At 28.3% G+C, this 18,094-nt stretch overlaps 2 protein-coding genes across 3 annotated transcripts; both read left to right on the forward strand.

The window, feature by feature from the left end:
- The first annotated feature begins 302 nt into the window (after positions 1–302).
- LOC123272107 (exportin-5) lies at positions 303–10,438 on the forward strand. 2 transcript variants are annotated; one of them, XM_044738763.1, is made up of 7 exons: positions 303–452; positions 1,789–2,485; positions 4,282–6,273; positions 6,358–6,481; positions 7,739–8,075; positions 8,174–8,546; positions 10,139–10,438. In XM_044738763.1, exons 2-7 carry the CDS (start codon positions 1,802–1,804, stop codon positions 10,298–10,300), a joined length of 3,672 nt encoding a protein of 1,223 aa, XP_044594698.1. In that variant the 5' UTR covers positions 303–452; positions 1,789–1,801; the 3' UTR covers positions 10,301–10,438. The 2 variants fall into 2 exon arrangements, with proteins under 2 accessions (XP_044594698.1, XP_044594699.1); XM_044738764.1 differs by lacking the exon at positions 303–452 and adding an exon at positions 859–878.
- Positions 10,439–14,115: 3,677 nt separating this feature from the next.
- LOC123271178 (cingulin-like protein 1) lies at positions 14,116–17,908 on the forward strand. Its single transcript, XM_044737418.1, has 4 exons — positions 14,116–14,269; positions 14,347–14,995; positions 17,157–17,287; positions 17,366–17,908. Exons 1-4 carry the CDS (start codon positions 14,169–14,171, stop codon positions 17,844–17,846), a joined length of 1,362 nt encoding a protein of 453 aa, XP_044593353.1. The 5' UTR covers positions 14,116–14,168; the 3' UTR covers positions 17,847–17,908.
- The last annotated feature ends 186 nt before the right edge of the window (positions 17,909–18,094 follow it).

The raw sequence follows: 18,094 nt of genomic DNA on the forward strand, positions 1-18,094 counted from the left end.
TGCAATTTTTTTGAAATAATTTTTTTGAACAAATCTTTTTGTTAAATAAACTTAAAAAATTGTCAAATGACAGCTATTGAATGTCACAATTTTTTAATAATTAAATTAAAAAATAAAAAAAATTGTAACTACAGTGTAAAAAAAATTTTCATTAAAAAAAGAAGATCAAATTTTTAACAGCTGAAATTTTTGAAGCCATGGTAACAAAATAATTAAAACAAATGAATTGAAATAAAAAATCAAAAGTCAATTAAAAATTTCAAAAAGCTAACTAATTAAAAAACTATAAAAACATTCACTAAAATTTTCAAAAAATCGATAGTTTTAAATTTTACCACCAAATATCTGTAAAACCAGCGGCCTCAAGATGGCGCGTTAGTCAACTAGATGATGGTTGTCTACACGATTGTCCAACGTGCCGGATCTTAGCTGAAAAAAACTCGCTAGTTCGGGTAAAGGAACTTTATTTATTAAATTTTATTTTCTCTTTAATACCTCTAAAATAATAAAACTAATTTTTTCCATAAACATAACCCAGACATTACAAGTGCATCTCAGTAATTATTTTTCCAACCTAACAATAATTAATAAAAATTCCATGGGTGTAAAAAAATAGTTTTTAGTGGAATGCTGTCAAGGCATGGTCGGCGTGCATATTATAATCGTGTAACAATCTGCTAATTGTTGCAATTACAATTATCTATTTAAATATTTCATAACTTTATAAGATTTATTTGTCCGCTGGTAAATATTTATCAGCTGCTCAATCACAAGTTTAATTTATTTGTTACACGAGAAAAAAAAACAATCATGCCTGAATTCTGATTATTTGTTATATTTATAAACAATTTTATTATTTATTTTTTTAAATAAAATCCGTAAGTAAATTATTTATCAATTGTTACATACGTGATTTAATTATTACGTCAGAAAAAAAAAATTATCTAGCTTTCTGATGTATTTTTTTTATCTTTATTTTAATTTGTATTTTATTTATTATTATTATTATTTTTAATTTAATTTTTTTTATTATTATTTTTACTTTAATTAATTAATTTATTATTATTGTTATTTTATATTTCTTTTAATTTATTGGCTGTCCAGTCTAATACAACAAATTTTTTCTTAATATTGTTAGCCTGTGTTTCCCTCCAGGCTTAAACAAATTAATGAAAATAAAGTTAGCCGGAACTAAAAAATTTTTGATTTTTTTTATCAATTAAAAATTAGAACTTAAAAACTATTTTTTAAAAATTCCAGGTGTAATTTTTAAAATTTTTTACATGTGAAAATTTTTAATTTAATTTTTTAAAAATTATTTTTCAATAAATTAAATTATAAAAATTTTCAAATGTCGGCCAGTTTAATTTTGAAAACAAATTATCCTTAATTCATATCTAGATTTGTCATTAAAGATAAATTTGACTGAGAAAAATCATTTTTAAGTTATTAAGTTTTAATTTAATTTTAATTAATTTTTTCAGTCAAATTTATCTTTAATGACAAATCTAGATATAAATTAAGGTTAATTTGTTTATGCCTGGAGGGGAATACAGGCTAACAATATTAAGATAAAAGAGAAATATTTGTTGTATTAGACTGAACAGCCAATAAATTAAAAAAAATATAGTATTATAAAACTAGTCTTTAAAAAAAATAAATATTAAAATTATTATTATTATTATTATTACAATTTTTTTTTTATTATTTTTATTTTAATTTTTTAACTTCCCGTATAAAAAAATTGAAAATTTTTTAAATTTTAATTAAAAAAAAAAAAAATTACAGCGTAGTCGCAGAGATGGAGTTCAATGTGGGTGATGTACCCCAAATATCAACAGAGCTCGCACGAGTGGTAGAAGTAATGATGTCTCCAAACGTTCCGCATCAACAACGTCTGGATGTTTACAACGCATGCGAGCGTTTCAAAGAAACTTCGCCTTACTGCGCGCAATGTGGGATGTACTTGGCCCAGAAGTCGCCAGACAGGAGCAGCGTCGTCAGGCACTTCGGGCTCCAGCTGATGGAGCACTGCATCAAGTACAGGTGGCCACAAATATCCCAACCTGAAAAGGTTGTAATAAAAGAGACGGCTATGAAGCTGCTCGCTGAGGGCGTCGAGACGACCCAAGAAGAGACGCATATTAAGGATGCCTTGTCTAGAGTCATCGTCGAGATGATAAAGCGCGAGTGGCCTCAGCAGTGGTCGTCTCTGCTGGATGAACTCAGTCTTGCTTGCACGCATGGTGAGAGCCAGACGGAGGTTGTTCTGTTGGTCTTTTTAAGGTTAGTCGAGGATGTTGCGCTTCTTCAGACCCTGGAGTCTAATCAGCGACGCAAGGATATTTACCAGGCGCTCACCACTCACATGGCTCAAATTTTTGCGTTCTTTTTGAAACTTATGGAGCAACATTTTAGAGAGTTTCAGGAGAAAAGTGCGGTGGGTAATGTTGCTGAAGCTGCTGCTCACAGTAAAGTTGTTCAGGTAAATTTTTTTAATTTTGCTAAAATTAGTAATGAAAATTAAGTTGTTCGATATTTGAAAATTTTTAGAATTTTTTTTATTAAAAAAATTCATTTGTAAAAAACTTGAAAAATTTTAAGTACAATTTAAAAAAAATATTTTTTTATAAATTTTTTTATTAAAAAAAATTATTACAAAAAAATAAGAAAGAAAAATTTCATTTGTAAAAAACTTGAAAAACTTTAAGTACAATTTTTAAAAAATATTTTTTTGGTCTAATTTAATTATTAAAAAAAAATCAAAAAATTAAAAATGTCGGCTAACTTAAGTATTATATGAAATTAAGTTAACCGACATCTAAAAATTTTTTTATTAAAAAAAATAATCACAAAAAAATAAGAAGAAAAATTTGAAAAACTACACATGCAATTTTTAAAAAATATTTTTTAGTACTAATTAAATAATTAAAAAAAAATAAAAATATTAAAAACGTCGACTAACTTCTGTATTATAAATTAGTAGATATTTTTATAATTTTAATAAGATGTCAATTTTATTGAAAAATTTGCTTAAAAAATACCTATTTATAGTTTTTTTTTTATTTTTGTGGGAATTTTTTATAATATAATTTTTGTCTGGTAATTTGAGTATTAGTGGTCAAATAAGCAAGTATTTAAAAAAAAATTTTTTATTAAAGTCCATTCTTTAATTTGATTATAATTTTATTGAAAGAAAAAATGGTAAATATTTACTAGTGGAGTCTACCATTTTAATTTTCATTTTTTTAGACGAAATTTTTTTGTGAAAATTTTAATATATTTTCTTTTAATATATAAAAAATTAACAATTAAAAAAAAAGTTGATTACCACAATTTTACAAACTCAAAAAAAATTTATAAATTTTTTAGATAATTGTGATATTCAACTTTTTCTTTTTTTAAATTGTTCATTTTTTTATGTACTTTTCAAAAAAAAAATATATCAAAAAAAGATAAAATAGAAATTTTATCCAAAAACATGAGAGCTAAAATTTTTTCCAACTTTCAAAGATAATTTTTTAATTAAAGAATTAATTTTTAATGTTTTCGATATCACCACCATAAATCCCCCGTGAAACCAAAGAAGTTAAAAAAAATGATGATCCATCAATTCATCTATTTTTTTATGGCCAAAAATAGGTTTGACCCCACTTGTAATTACCAAAAAAATTTCTTTTGAAAAAAATGAGCAATGTTGTAAGAAATTAATTTCTTAAAAATTTTATTTCTAATCTGAAGAAATAATAATAATTTTCTCATTAAAAAAAAAAAATGATTTTAGATACACGGAAAGAACAAGATGACACTGGATATCATCCCAGATTATACTGAGTGAAAAAAAATTTCAGATAGCTAGTATAATCCAGATTACAATGAGTATAATCCAGATATCACGCAGTATAATCTTGATTTTCTAGCTATTATCTGAAATTTTTTTTTTCATTACAGATATCAATGAGTATAATCTGGAATGATATCCAATTTCATCTTGTTCTTTCCGTGTAGACAACTTTTAAATTTTCATTCAAAATTATTTTTTTTTTCCCAAATCTAAAAACAATTTCTTATTTCAAAAATCTATCTTATCTACTTTATTTATTTTACCAATATTTTATCTTATAATTCAAGATTATCTCTTAAAAATAATTTTCTAGCTCAAATTTTTTTATTCTCAAACCAACTAAATTTTTCTATCAATATAATAATTAATCCCCCAAAAAAAATCCAAACTTAAACCCCTCAACAACAAAACATAAAACCACCAACTTAAAATTCCAGGTAGTCCTACTAACCCTAACCGGCTTCGTAGAATGGGTGTCAATAAACCACATAATGGCAGACGAAGGTCGCCTGTTACAAATCCTGTGCCTCCTCCTAGGCCACCGGACCTTCCAGTACGCCGCAGCAGAATGCCTCCTGCAAGTAGTAAACCGCAAGGGCAAAGGCGACCGCAAGCCCTTAATGCTACTATTCACCGAAGAAGCTCTTCGCTGCATTTGCTCCGCAGCAATCACGCCAGTCTCTCACTCCTCCCACGAGTCCCACGAGAGCCACTACCAGTTCCTCAAAAAGCTGATCCAAGTCCTCACCGGCATGGCCACGCAACTATGCACCCTCTGGGGCAAAGAGGACCTGACCATGACCCGCCCAGCGCACTTCAACCTCTTCCTTGACACAGTGATGTCTTTCACCATGCACTCCAGCTTAACTTTAAACCACCTAGCCAACGCAATCTGGATCATGTTATTCCGGCACGACCAGGCAAAAATGGACTCATTAGTGCTAACCTACGTCCCAAAATACGTCGAGAGCATCGGACCTAAATTAATTAAAGTTTCTTACCCCACTGGACATGCCAATGGCATGACCGCCTACTGCCTCAGCGACTACGACTCAGAAGAAGAATTCACCGTGTTTAATCACCGACTTAGGATGGATTTATTGGAAGGTCTTAGACACGCAACAATGGTAGCTCCACTAGTGACCTTCGCTTACGTCCAACAATGGCTGACTACCCGGATTACCAGAGGCATGGCGAACATCCGGTACGTCAGCAACCCAAAGGACGAGTTGTACCTAGAGTGGGAAGCTTTAGCCTCCGCTCTGGACTCTGTAATTTCCAGAATTCTGCTAGTTAACGAGCGACCCAGTGTTCAAAATGGCTTAACTTTACTCGAACTTTGTCTCGGATACTCTCCAGAAGATCCTTGGCTACTCTCAGCGCTCCTATCTTGCATATCAGCGCTCTTTGTCTTCCTGTCAATGTCAACTGGCTCCATGACCATGCCAGGAGTCGCGATACTTCCAGAAGTACTCAACAAAATCTTCGCGGCTCTTGTTTTTGAAGCCCCGGGAGAAGCTAAAGGCGAAAGGTCCAAAGCTACTAAATGCGTACGCAGACATGCTGCTAGTCTGATGGTTAAAATAGGCATCAAGTACCCACTGATTTTATTACCAGTCTTTGAAGTAATTCATACAACAGTACGCAGGCTTATTCAGACGGAAAAATTGACCAGAATGGAAAGTGTCACTCTTTACGAAGCTTTGTTCCTTATTTCTAATCACTTTTGTGATTATGAAAGACAGTCCAGATTTATTGCAGAGACAATTCATGAAGCTTCGAGGGAGTTTATTTTATTGGGCGCTGAAGCGTTTGAAGGACCGGAGGAGTTTATTCATTTTGTCGGGTTGAGTTGTCAAGTTAAAGATCGAGGGTTGAATCTTAATACGGTTAAAAATCATGATTCAATTAAGGATCAGCACACGATTAATCGCTTGAATCTTATGTACTGTATTAATACAATTTTAAGTGTGGTTAAACGGTGCTCCATTCCGGAAGATCCTGATAGAGCTGCTAGGGGCGGGTTTGTGGTGGGTCATAGTGAGAATGGAAACCCGGTTTATAGAAATCCAGCTGCTTCTAATATTATTCCGGTATTGCCGACTTTATTTGCGCTGTTAAGAGCTATGAATGGACTTTTTACTCCTGCGGCGATGTTGTTATTAGCGGAGAGTTATAAAAAAGCTTATGATCTTTTGGAGACTGAAAAAGCTCACTTGATGGGCTTGCATATCAATATTGAAAATGATCTGGAAGCTGATCAGAGCTCTCCGGGGAATCCCAGGCCGAAAATGCAACAATTCTTGACTAATATTCATGATAGTTGTTATCATATGCTGGGCAGTGGGTGCCATACTTTGGGGAGAGACTTTTATTCGCTGCCTGGGTTGTCTATAGCGCTGTTGAACTCTGTTTTTTCTAATCTGGAGGTAATTTTTTTGTAGTTTTAAATTATTGTATTGTTGTTGGTTGTGATTTTATGGATTTTTTATTTTTTTTTAATTTTTTTTTAGGTGATTCCGGATCATCGACTGAGACCAATAATTCGGGTGTTTTTAAAACCATTTATTTGTTCGTGCCCTCCAGCTTTTTATGAAAGTGTTTTAGTACCGATATTAACACATGTTTCAACTCACAGTAAGATGTTTGTTATTATTAAAAAATTTACTTAGTAACTAATGATAATAATGATATTAGTTAAAAATTTTGAGTCAATTATCTATATTATTAAGAGAATAAGAAAAATTTTGTTTCTAGGATAGTCATATAATAAAATGGGTTTTTTTAGAGAAATTTAGTGTCATTGCAAAGGTATTGACTTAATTTGTGCCTTTTCAAGGTTTCATATCATTATTATCGATAGTCAATTTATTATGATATTTAGACTGCGTTCGAAAATGTTCTATCTATAGATACATAATTAAGAAATGACCTTTTATCTTGTGAAATATTGAGATTTTTAGAGATATAAGCTCATCTTGATGTTACACTCATCGAGACCTTTCATTTGAGTACCCACATCAATTTTTCATATATTTTATATATTTACATATATATGAATTTATGAAAAATATATGAAAATGCATGTGGGTACTTAAATGAAAGCTTTTGATGAATCTAACATCATGATGAACTTATATCTTTAAAAACGTCAATAGTTAAGAAATGTCCTTGTATCTTGAGAACTATTGACATTTTTAAAGATATAAGCTCATCTCGATGTTACACTCATCGAGAGCTTTCATTTGAGTACCCACATCAATTTTTCATATATTTTATATATTTATATATATATATATATATATATATATATATATATATATATATATATATATATATATATATATATATATATGAATTTATGAAAAATATGTGAAAATGCATGTGGGTACTCAAATGAAAGCTCTTGATGAATCTAACATCATGATGAGCTTATATCTTTAAAAACGTCAATAGTTAAGAAATGACCTTGTATCTTGAGAACTATTGACATTTTTAAAGATATAAGCTCATCTTGAAGTTACACTCATCGAGACCTTTTATTTGAGTACCCACATCAATTTTTCATATATTTTATATATTTATATATATTATTTATATGTATATATGAAAAATATATCAAAAATGCATGTGGGTACTCAAATGAAAGCTCTTGATGAGTGTAACATCAGGATGAGCTTATATTTTTAAAAACGTCAATATTTAAGAAAGTACGGTGTAATTTAACAAAAGTCATTATTGAATAAACCAAAATTTTAATTTTTTATAGTTCACAAGTCATGGCAGTCACGTAGTGACTGCAAGGTTGCTAGTTATTATTATTATTATTATTAAACGAATTTTTTAAATTAAATTTATGTAACCACTATTAATAATTAATAATTATAATTACAGTGTATCATAGACTAAGCGCTAAATGGCAATACATCACAGCCTTGTACGAATCGGGAGGCTTGGATGAAGATAACACCAACGAGCAAGAAGTAATAAACGACATGCTGAATAGAAATTTAACCCGCGATTTTATTGACGTACTAAAAGTAACTCTGGTCGGTGGAACAGCGAGTGACGCAGCACCTCCAGACTCAATGGATCAAGACACGTCGAGCATGGCCGTTGACCAGACTCCAGTAAGAGGAAACAGTGTTATCGCGGAAGTTGTTAGTGAACTTGGTGCTTTTGTGTTACGGATTCCTTCAACTTGTCACAGCATTGTTCTGTGTGTGCTCGGGTAAATTACAATTTTTTTTATAAATTATTTATTGATAATTTAAATTTAAAAAAATTTATTGACAAATTTTATTTATTTTTTTTTTTTCTTTTTTTAAGAGCGTTGGCTTGGAATGATTCAAACGCCAGTTTAAAAGCAACTATGCTGACAGGCCCAATAGTCCGCGCTCTAGCAGCTAACGGTAGCTTGACTCCTGCGATGGCATCCCACATCATGGTAGCCGTTCTCCAAGGGCTCCAGCTCCATGGTCAGCACGAGGCAAATCAAGGATCACTAATAATCCTCGGAGCTCAGACTTATGAATGTCTTAGGCCCAAATTTCCTAATATCATTGAAGTGATGCAGCAAATTCCGGGTGTTAGTCCAGCTGACCTCCAACGTTTTGATGAAAAAATGGCTGTTGTCAGTACTAAAGGAAATAATAAAATAGACAAGGGCAAGAAAGAATTATTCAAAAAACTTACTAATCAGGTAAACTATTTTTTTATTAATAAAAAAGTGCGATATAGATAGGTTGATTTATTTAACGAATAAAAAATGATTAATATGTAATCTATATTATTAAGAAAATAAGAAAAATGTTTCCAGGACAGACATATGATAAAATCGGTTTTTTTTTTAATGAAATTTAGTATCATTGCGAAGATCTTGACTTGAATTTGCGCCTTTTCAAGGTTTTATATTGTTCATATCGATAGTCAACTTATTATGATAAGTATTTAGGCTGCATTCAAAAATTCTCTATCTCTAGATACAAAATTAAAAAATGACCTTGTATCTTAAAAATATTGACATTTTTAAAGATTTAAGCTCATCCCGAAGTTACACTTTTCGAGACCTTTCATTTGAGTACCCACATCAATTTTTTCATATATTTATATATATTATATATATGTATATATGAAACATATATCAAAATGCATGTGGGTACTCAAATGAAAGCTCTTGATAAGTGTAATATCTAGATGAGCTTATATTGTTAAAAATATCATTAGTTTAGAAGATACAATGTAATTTCTTAACTTATTGACAATTTTAAAGATATAAACTCATCCTGATGTTACACTCATCGAGACCTTTCATTTGAGTACCCACATCAATTTTTTCATATATTTATATATATTATATATATATGTATATATGAAAAATATATCAAAATGCATGTGGGTACTCAAATGAAAGCTCTTGATAAGTGTAATATCTAGATGAGATTATATTGTTAGAAATATCATTAGTTTAGAAAATACAATGTAATTTCTTAATTATTGAGATTTTTAGTGACATAAACTCATCCCGATGTTACACTCATCAAGAGGTTTTATTTGAGTACCCACATGCATTTTTGATATATTTTTCATGTATACATATATATAATATATACAAATATATAAAATATATGAAAAATTGATGTGGGTACTCAAATGAAAGCTCTTAATGAGTGTAATGTCGAAGTGAGCTTATATCATTAAAAATGTTAATAATTAAGAAATTACATTGTATCTTCTAAACTAATGATATTTTTAGAGATATAAGCTTACCCCGACTTTACACTCATCAAGACCTTTCATTTGAGTACCCACATCAATTTTTCATATATTTATATATATTATATATTTTTATATATTATATATTTATATATATTAATATATGAAAAATATATCAAAAATGCATGTGGGTACTCAAATAAAAGCTCTTGATGAGTATAACATCGGGATGAGCTTATTTCTTTAAAAACATTAATATTTAAGAAAATACAATGCAATTTAACAAAAGTCATTATTTAATAAAGCTAAATTTTATTTATTTATATTGCAGTCACTATGTGACTGCAAGGTTGCTTGTAAAGATAAAAAGCCATATAAATTAAAAAATATTCAAAATGTATTCCTTTTATGTAATATCAATTTTTAAAATTTTCAAAGCTACTAAAGAAATAAAAAAAATTTCAAAAGTCAACGAATTATAGCATAAATTGAAGATAATTGTATTAATTTAATAAATAAATCTACCTAAAAATAAAATTTATACTTGATTAATAATTTATTTTTATTATTTAATTACAGTTAATCGGAAGAAGTATCGGACAATTATTTCGCAAAGAAGTTAAAATACACAACCTACCCAAAGTCGAAGTCACTGCAAAGCCACAAGTCCAACGAGTCGATGAAATATCCAAGAACTCTGCTGATACAGGTTTGACTGCTCTATTTGCAGGACCTACGTAGCAAAAAGTCACCGACAACTGTGCAATGCACAGTTGGTCTAATTCAATGAATAACTTTAAGTTATTATAAGTCATAAAAATAACATTAATGATATTGAAATTAAAATTAAAATGAATGTAAAGATCTAGATCAGCCTTTGAAAGAATACGAATTCGCAGGAGAGACGCTCGGTTAAATTAAAAAACATGATCTTGGAATAATTTCTGTAATGAATGCCATGGAGCCTCTTTCGCTGCTGGTCGACGAACGGCTCATACTTGTATACAACTATTATAGTTTATTCAGATCAAATTTAAACCAATCGATTCATAGGCAGTACGTCGACAATTTTACATTTTTTTTTTTTTTTTTTTTTTTTTTTTCGTACCTTTAAATTTCATTTTTTAGCTGCGGGTATTTTTTTTGTTACTGAATTTAATTTTTCTAGCTGCATTAAAAATAGTTATTGAATTAATTTCTTTTTTTTTTACAAAAAAAAAAAATTTTTAACTCTTAATTTAAAATAAATTAAATTTTTGTTTTGTTTTGTTAAAAAATAAATTTGTGTTTTTTAATTTAAACTTTGCAATAATTTATTTAAAAATTTTCTTACAGAAAAAAATTGATAATTAAATTCAATAATTAATATTAATCATTCCACTTGAAAATTGATGTTCGATTAATGCATTTATTTGTAATTTGTTTTTAAATAACTAAAGTGGTATTGCCACATGCACAAATTGGTAATTTTGGTAATGAACTGAAATAAATTAAGCATGACTTTTTTACAAAAAATTAAGACATACTAATTAAAGTAAATTAAATAATAAAATCTGATAATAGTTATAGTTACAATAAATAAAAATAGAGTTCAAAGATTTTTATTTAAAAAAAAATTATCATCACTCTACTCATGTAATCATCTATTAATTTTCTTTACTTATAAATTATAAATAAGTACATGTTGTTAATAAATCACATCGTTGTTAAAAGTCTATCGATTGAAAATAAATCGATTGTGTGTTTTCACGTTTTTTATATTCAAAATGAATTTATTGTATAAAAAGGATTATTATCTGAGTAATTGATGAAATGACAGATATAAATCCTTTTACAATAATATTCCTGCGTTTAATAAGCTGCCAATTTCGTATGTAATAATATCGTTTTATATAACGGCTTATAGAACGATTATATAAAAATCTTGTATATATTGTATTGTAATAAAATAAAAAATTACAAATCAAATTTTTTTTTACTATAATTTATAAAAATTATTATTTTTTGTTCTCTTATTAAATTAGAACTAAAGAATTTTTTTTTTAAATGCAATGAGTTTTTCAATTTTTTTATAAATAAAAAAATTATAAAAATTTTCAGATGTCAACTTCTGTGTCATAATTAAATAAAAAAATGAACTTAGCAGATATTTAATAATATCTATATTATTAAGAGAATAAGTAAAAGTTTGTGGCTAGTGTATTTATATGATAAAATGGGTTTTTATGGTTAAATTTGGTATCATTAGAAAGGTCTTGACCTGGAGTTGTGCCTTTTCATGGTTTCATATCATTCTCACCAATAGTCAATTTATGATAATAAATACTCAACTCAGGCTGCATTCGAAAATGCTCTATCTCTAGATACATAATTAAGAAATGACCTTGTATCTTGTGAAATATTGACATTTTTAAAGATATAAGCTCATCCCGATGTTACACTCATCAACACCTTTCATTTAAGTACCCACACCAATTTTTCATATATTTATATATATTATATATATGAATATATAATATATATCAAAATGCATGTGGGTACTCAAATGAAAGCTCTTGATCAGTGTAACATCAGGATGAGCTTACATCTTGAAAAATGTGAATAATAAAGCAATAACGTTGTATTTTGTCCAACGATGATATTTTTAACGAAATAAGCTTATCCTGGAGTTACGCTCATCGAGATCTTTCATTTGAATACCCACATCAATTTTTCATATATTTATATATTTATATATTTGTATATATGAAAAATATATCAAAAATGCATGTGGGTACTCAAATGAAAGCTCTTGATGAGTGTAACATCAGGATGAGCTTATATTTTAAAAAATGTGAATAATAAAGCAATAACGTTGTATTTTGTCCAACGATGATATTTTTAACGAAATAAGCTTATCCTGGAGTTACGCTCATCGAGATCTTTCATTTAAATACCCACATCAATTTTTCATATATTTATATATATTATATATCATATATATGTATACATAAAAAATATATCAAAAATGCATGTGGGTACTCAAATGAAAGCTCTTGATGAGTGTAACATCAGGATGAGCTTATATTTTCAAAAATGTGAATAATAAAGCAATAACGTTGTATTTTGTCCAACAATGATATTTTTAACGAAATAAGCTTATCCTGGAGTTACGCTCATCGAGATCTTTCATTTGAATACCCACATCAATTTTTCATATATTTATATATATTATATATCATATATATGTATATATAAAAAATATATCAAAAATGCATGTGGGTACTCAAATGAAAGCTCTTGATGAGTGTAACATCAGGATGAGCTTATATCTTTAAAAAGGTCAATAGTTAAGAAAATACAGTGCAATTTAACAAAAGTCATTATTTGTAATAGAATTTTTGAGAAAAAAAATTGACATTCAATAATTTTTAAAAATTGAAAATGCATTTATTTTAATAATTAAAAAAATAGTCAAGTGAATGCTAACTTTAATGCCATTAAATAAAAGCTATAGTATATTGTGCCACAAGGGACGAAAGTACTACATTCTGTCCCGTGTGTGTGATTGCCACCCGAGCCGAAGGCGAGGGTGGCAAACACGCGGGTGAGGATGTAGTACTTTCGTCCCGTGTCACACATACTATTTTTCTCCTGCCAAGCCGAAAGTTCGCGAATCTTTTAATGCAATAGCATCGTAGGTAATCATGGAAGGGGTCCAGGGGCGAAGCCCCGTCAGTTGAGGGGCGGAGCCCCAGTCAAGAAAAATACAATTTAAAATTATTATTTGAGTAAAGATATTAAAAAATAATTAGTGTTATGAAAATAACAAAATAATTTTTATTATAACTTTAAATAATCATTTTGATAAATATTAATAGTAATTATAAGCATTCATTTAATAATAATTATGGATAATCTTAATGATAATATTAGATGATAATTTTAATATAAGAATAATTTTAGTGACTTAATTTAAAATTATCATAACTAATAATTTAAAATTATTATTTAAGTAAAGATATTAAAAAAATTAATTTTGTGTTATAACTTCAAATATTCATATTGATAAATATTAATAGTAATTATAAGTATTCATTTCATAATAATTATGAATAATCTTAATAATAATATTAGATGATAATTTTAATATAAGAATAATTCTAGTGACTTGGTGATTTAACATATTTTATGTAAATCAACCTTTTTTTGGTACAATATGATAATTTTTGAAATTTTCAAACTATAACATTATCACTAAACATTATCATAAATCACATTATCACTAAATTACATTATCACTAAATTACATTATTTTTATTATAATTATAGTATATTGCACTAATGACGCAACATGAAGTGCTGACGGAAAAAGTATGTGTTAAAGAGAAGAACGTACAATGCGTGAGAGCCGATGTAGGCACTATTGCGCGTGCGCGTTCATTTATTCCGAGGATAGAAACTGCTGTTTTATTCCGGCTGCAAGCGGAAAGGTATTTGAACTTTCGGCTTAGGCAGGAGAAAAAATAAATTTATGAATTTTTATAAAAATACCTCCTTTTTTACCGCTAGAGGCGCTGAAACTCGCGTTTAAATAAATTTAGCGCTCTGTTACAGCTGCTCGTAGCATATGCCGGAACAAAACAAACTAGTAAACACATCAGTATATAAACAACTAAATCATAATAAAATTAATATGAACAGCGATTATTATTCTACAATTTACGCTTGGTAAGTAATATTTATTTTTATAATTTTTTTTTTTTTTTTTTTTTTTTAAGATATTCATTTATAAAATTTTCTTACAGGTTTGAAAGATGTGGAATTATATCAGATGTCCGGACGCATTTACGTCATAATTTAGTGAACGCTTTAAAAAGTACAGATATGACATTAAACAAAGACAACAGTGGGCCGAAATCAGCAAAGCAGTATATTTATGACTTATTAATAGCCGAGTACCTGTGGAACCACAATTACGCGTACACTTTGTCTGTGTTTGCAAGTGAAGCACCTTTACTGGTTAATTTCCGCAAGCATGTAAAGCCCGACTCAGAGGATGATAAACAGAAACTCCAAAATGATTATGTTACTCATGCTCTGGAAACGCTGGGCATCAGGCCCGATGAGCCTGATGGTCAGTCTATTATCGCCGATTATGACAATAATGACATGCCATTATTGCTGACAATATTGAAGTTTATTTATAAAGGTAAATTTAGATGTACTGAAAGTGCTAGAACTGAATTTAAGAGCTGTCAGACACAAACTGATTTTAAAGTATCGGAAGATATTCTGCGGGAAAAGCGAAAAATTATTAACGCTAGAAAGAAGTTGGTGGAACAAAATGAATTTTATAATTCTAAGTTGAAAGAGTATGAAGAAAAAATTAATAAACGAGCTGATATTGTTGGGGAGCAAATGATTTTGTTGGACAATAAATTAGTTACAGCTCAGGTAATTTTTTTTTAAATATATTTATTTATTTTAAATGAATTAATTATGATACTCATTGAGAGATATCTGATAATTTTTAGAATTTTTTCAACAAATAAATTACAGTAAGAAAAATTTATTAAGAAAATTTTATTCATAGAAGCTCTAAAAAATTATAAGTGCAATTTTTTGAAAATAATTTTCTAAATCAAGCTTATTTTTCAAAAAAAAAAAAAAAAATTAGACAATTGTCAAGTGTCTGCGTCTTGACTTTTAGTCACTATGTGACTGTCGTGACTTGTGAACTATAAATAAATAAAATTTTGCTTTATTAAATAATGACTTTTGTTAAATTGCACGGTATTTTCTTAAATATTGACGTTTTTAAAGATATAAGCTCATCCCGATGTTACACTCATCAAGAGCTTTTATTTGAGTACCCACATGCATTTAGATATATTTTTCATATATACATATATTTAATATACAAAAATATATGAAAAAATTGATGTGGGTACTCAAATGAAAGGTCTCGATGAGTGTAACATCGGAGTGAGCTTATATCTTTAAAAATGTCAATTGTTCACAAGATACAAGATCATTTCTTAATTATTGATATTTTTAAATTTGTAAGCTTATCCTGATGTTACGCTCATCAAGGGCTTTCATTTGAGTACCCACATGCATTTTTGATATATTTTTCATATATACATATATATAACATAATATAATATATAAAATATATGAAAAATTGATGTGGGTACTCAAATGAAAAGTCTCGATGAGTGTAACATCGGAGTGAGCTTATATCCTTAAAAATGTCAATTGTTCACAAGATACAAGATCATTTCTTAATTATTGATATTTTTAAATTTGTAAGCTTATCCTGATGTTACGCTCATCAAGGGCTTTCATTTTGTACCCACATGCATTTTTGATATATTTTTCATATATACATATATTTAATATACAAAAATATATGAAAAAATTGATGTGGGTACTCAAATGAAAGGTCTCGATGAGTGTAACATCGGAGTGAGCTTATATCCTTAAAAATGTCAATTGTTCACAAGATACAAGATCATTTCTTAATTATTGATATTTTTAAATTTGTAAGCTTATCCTGATGTTACGCTCATCAAGGGCTTTCATTTTGTACCCACATGCATTTTTGATATATTTTTCATATATACATATATATAACATAATATAATATATAAAATATATGAAAAATTGATGTGGGTACTCAAATGAAAAGTCTCGATGAGTGTAACATCGGAGTGAGCTTATATCCTTAAAAATGTCAATTGTTCACAAGATACAAGATCATTTCTTAATTATTGATATTTTTAAATTTGTAAGCTTATCCTGATGTTACGCTCATCAAGGGCTTTCATTTTGTACCCACATGCATTTTTGATATATTTTTCATATATACATATATATAACATAAAAAAATATATAAAATATATGAAAAATTGATGTGGGTACTCAAATGAAAGGTCTCGATGAGTGTAACATCAGGATAAGCTTACAAATTTAAAAATATCAATAATTAAGAAATTACATTATATCTTCTAAACTAATGATATTTCTAACAACATAAGCTCATCTAGATATTACACTTATCAAGAGCTTTTATTTGAATACCCACTTGCATTTTTGATATATTTTTCATACATACATATATATATATATAATATATATAAATATATGAAAAATTGATGTGGGTACTCAAATGAAAGGTCTCGATGAGTGTAACATCGGGATGAGCTTATATCTTTAAAAATGTTAATATTTCAAAAGATACAAGGTCATTTTTTAATTATGTATCTATAGATAGAGCATTTTTGAATGCAGCCTAAATAATTATAATAAATTGACTATCTAAATTCACTATGAACCGAAAAGGCAATATGAAACTTGAAAAGGCACAAATTCAAATCAAGACCTTTGCAACGACACTAAATTTTACTAAAAAAACCGATTTTATCATATGACTATCCTGGGCACACAATTTTTCTTATTCTCTTAATAATATAGATCATTAAAACATTTATTCACAATAGTAAAAAAAAGTAAATTTTTGAGGCATTGCCTTCCAGCTTTTCAAATATCGTAATTTCTACCTTCTAACTCTACTAATTTAATTTAATTAATTATTTTATTCATTTGTTTACAGAATATGCTACAAGAAATAAATGAAAAAGAGTCAAAATTAAGAAAAGAAAAAGAAGAAAACGATAGATATATTTTTATTAAAAATCAAGAATTAATTTCAAGAGAAAATTTACTTGCTCATGAAGCCAAAAGGTATTTTAAATTATAATTTAATTTAATAAATACTTGTAAAAATATTCTGCTACTCATATTTTATAAATTAAATTTTAGGCTTCAAAATGAACAAGATAGTTACAAAATATTCGAAAGAAATTTAAAGAAGCTTCAAGAAGAACTCGCTAAAGTACAAAAAGAACAATTAAGTAAAAACGAAGAAAGAGTAATACAAATATGTACACGTGAAGTAAGTACACAGACAGAAGTAATTGATTCTGAAAAAATTATAATTAACAATTGCGATGACGAGAAAAGACAGCTTCAGAGTCTCGTTCAAGAACAGCAATTGCGAATAGAAGAGCTTACACTTCGAGCAATACGTTTGTCACGACAGCTTGAAGAAGCGCAGCTTTTAAAACCTGTGATTGAAGTAACGCGACCAGTCTTTTCAAAGACACTAACAACAGTCCTCAGTGAAAGCAGTTCTACCGACGATATTATCCAGGATGCTAAACAACGTCTTAAGAGACTGGAAGAGGAGAGCTTGAAGGCTGATCAGTCATATTTTAATTGTATTACCGGCTTGCCTTTATAATAGACAATTAATTAACTAGTTATTATTATTATTATTATTATTATTATTAATAATATTTATTTTTTTTAAAGACTGTTTTATAAGACACTTTTATATAAATTTTCCTTTGAAAATTTTCAATTTATTGGCTATCCAGTCTAATAAAACAATTTTTCTTCTCTAATTATTTATAATATCGTTATCCTGTATTCCCTCCTGGCATAAACAATTAGAGAAAAAAAAATTGTTGTATTAGAATGGATAGCCAA

This window comes from Cotesia glomerata, linkage group LG9, assembly GCF_020080835.1.
Source record: "Cotesia glomerata isolate CgM1 linkage group LG9, MPM_Cglom_v2.3, whole genome shotgun sequence".
In the NCBI taxonomy this organism is placed as follows: Eukaryota; Metazoa; Arthropoda; class Insecta; order Hymenoptera; family Braconidae; genus Cotesia; species Cotesia glomerata.

Excerpts from the sequence above, each read along its gene's own strand:
- LOC123272107 (XM_044738763.1), top strand. The coding sequence starts at position 1,802 with ATGGAGTTCAATGTGGGTGATGTACCCCAAATATCAACAGAGCTCGCA. Across the intron at positions 6,274-6,357 it reads CTGTTTTTTCTAATCTGGAG|GTGATTCCGGATCATCGACT; the intron begins GTAATTTTTTTG and ends ATTTTTTTTTAG. Across the intron at positions 8,076-8,173 it reads ATTGTTCTGTGTGTGCTCGG|AGCGTTGGCTTGGAATGATT; the intron begins GTAAATTACAAT and ends TCTTTTTTTAAG.
- LOC123271178 (XM_044737418.1), top strand. The coding sequence starts at position 14,169 with ATGCCGGAACAAAACAAACTAGTAAACACATCAGTATATAAACAACTA. Across the intron at positions 14,270-14,346 it reads TATTCTACAATTTACGCTTG|GTTTGAAAGATGTGGAATTA; the intron begins GTAAGTAATATT and ends ATTTTCTTACAG. Across the intron at positions 14,996-17,156 it reads ATAAATTAGTTACAGCTCAG|AATATGCTACAAGAAATAAA; the intron begins GTAATTTTTTTT and ends ATTTGTTTACAG.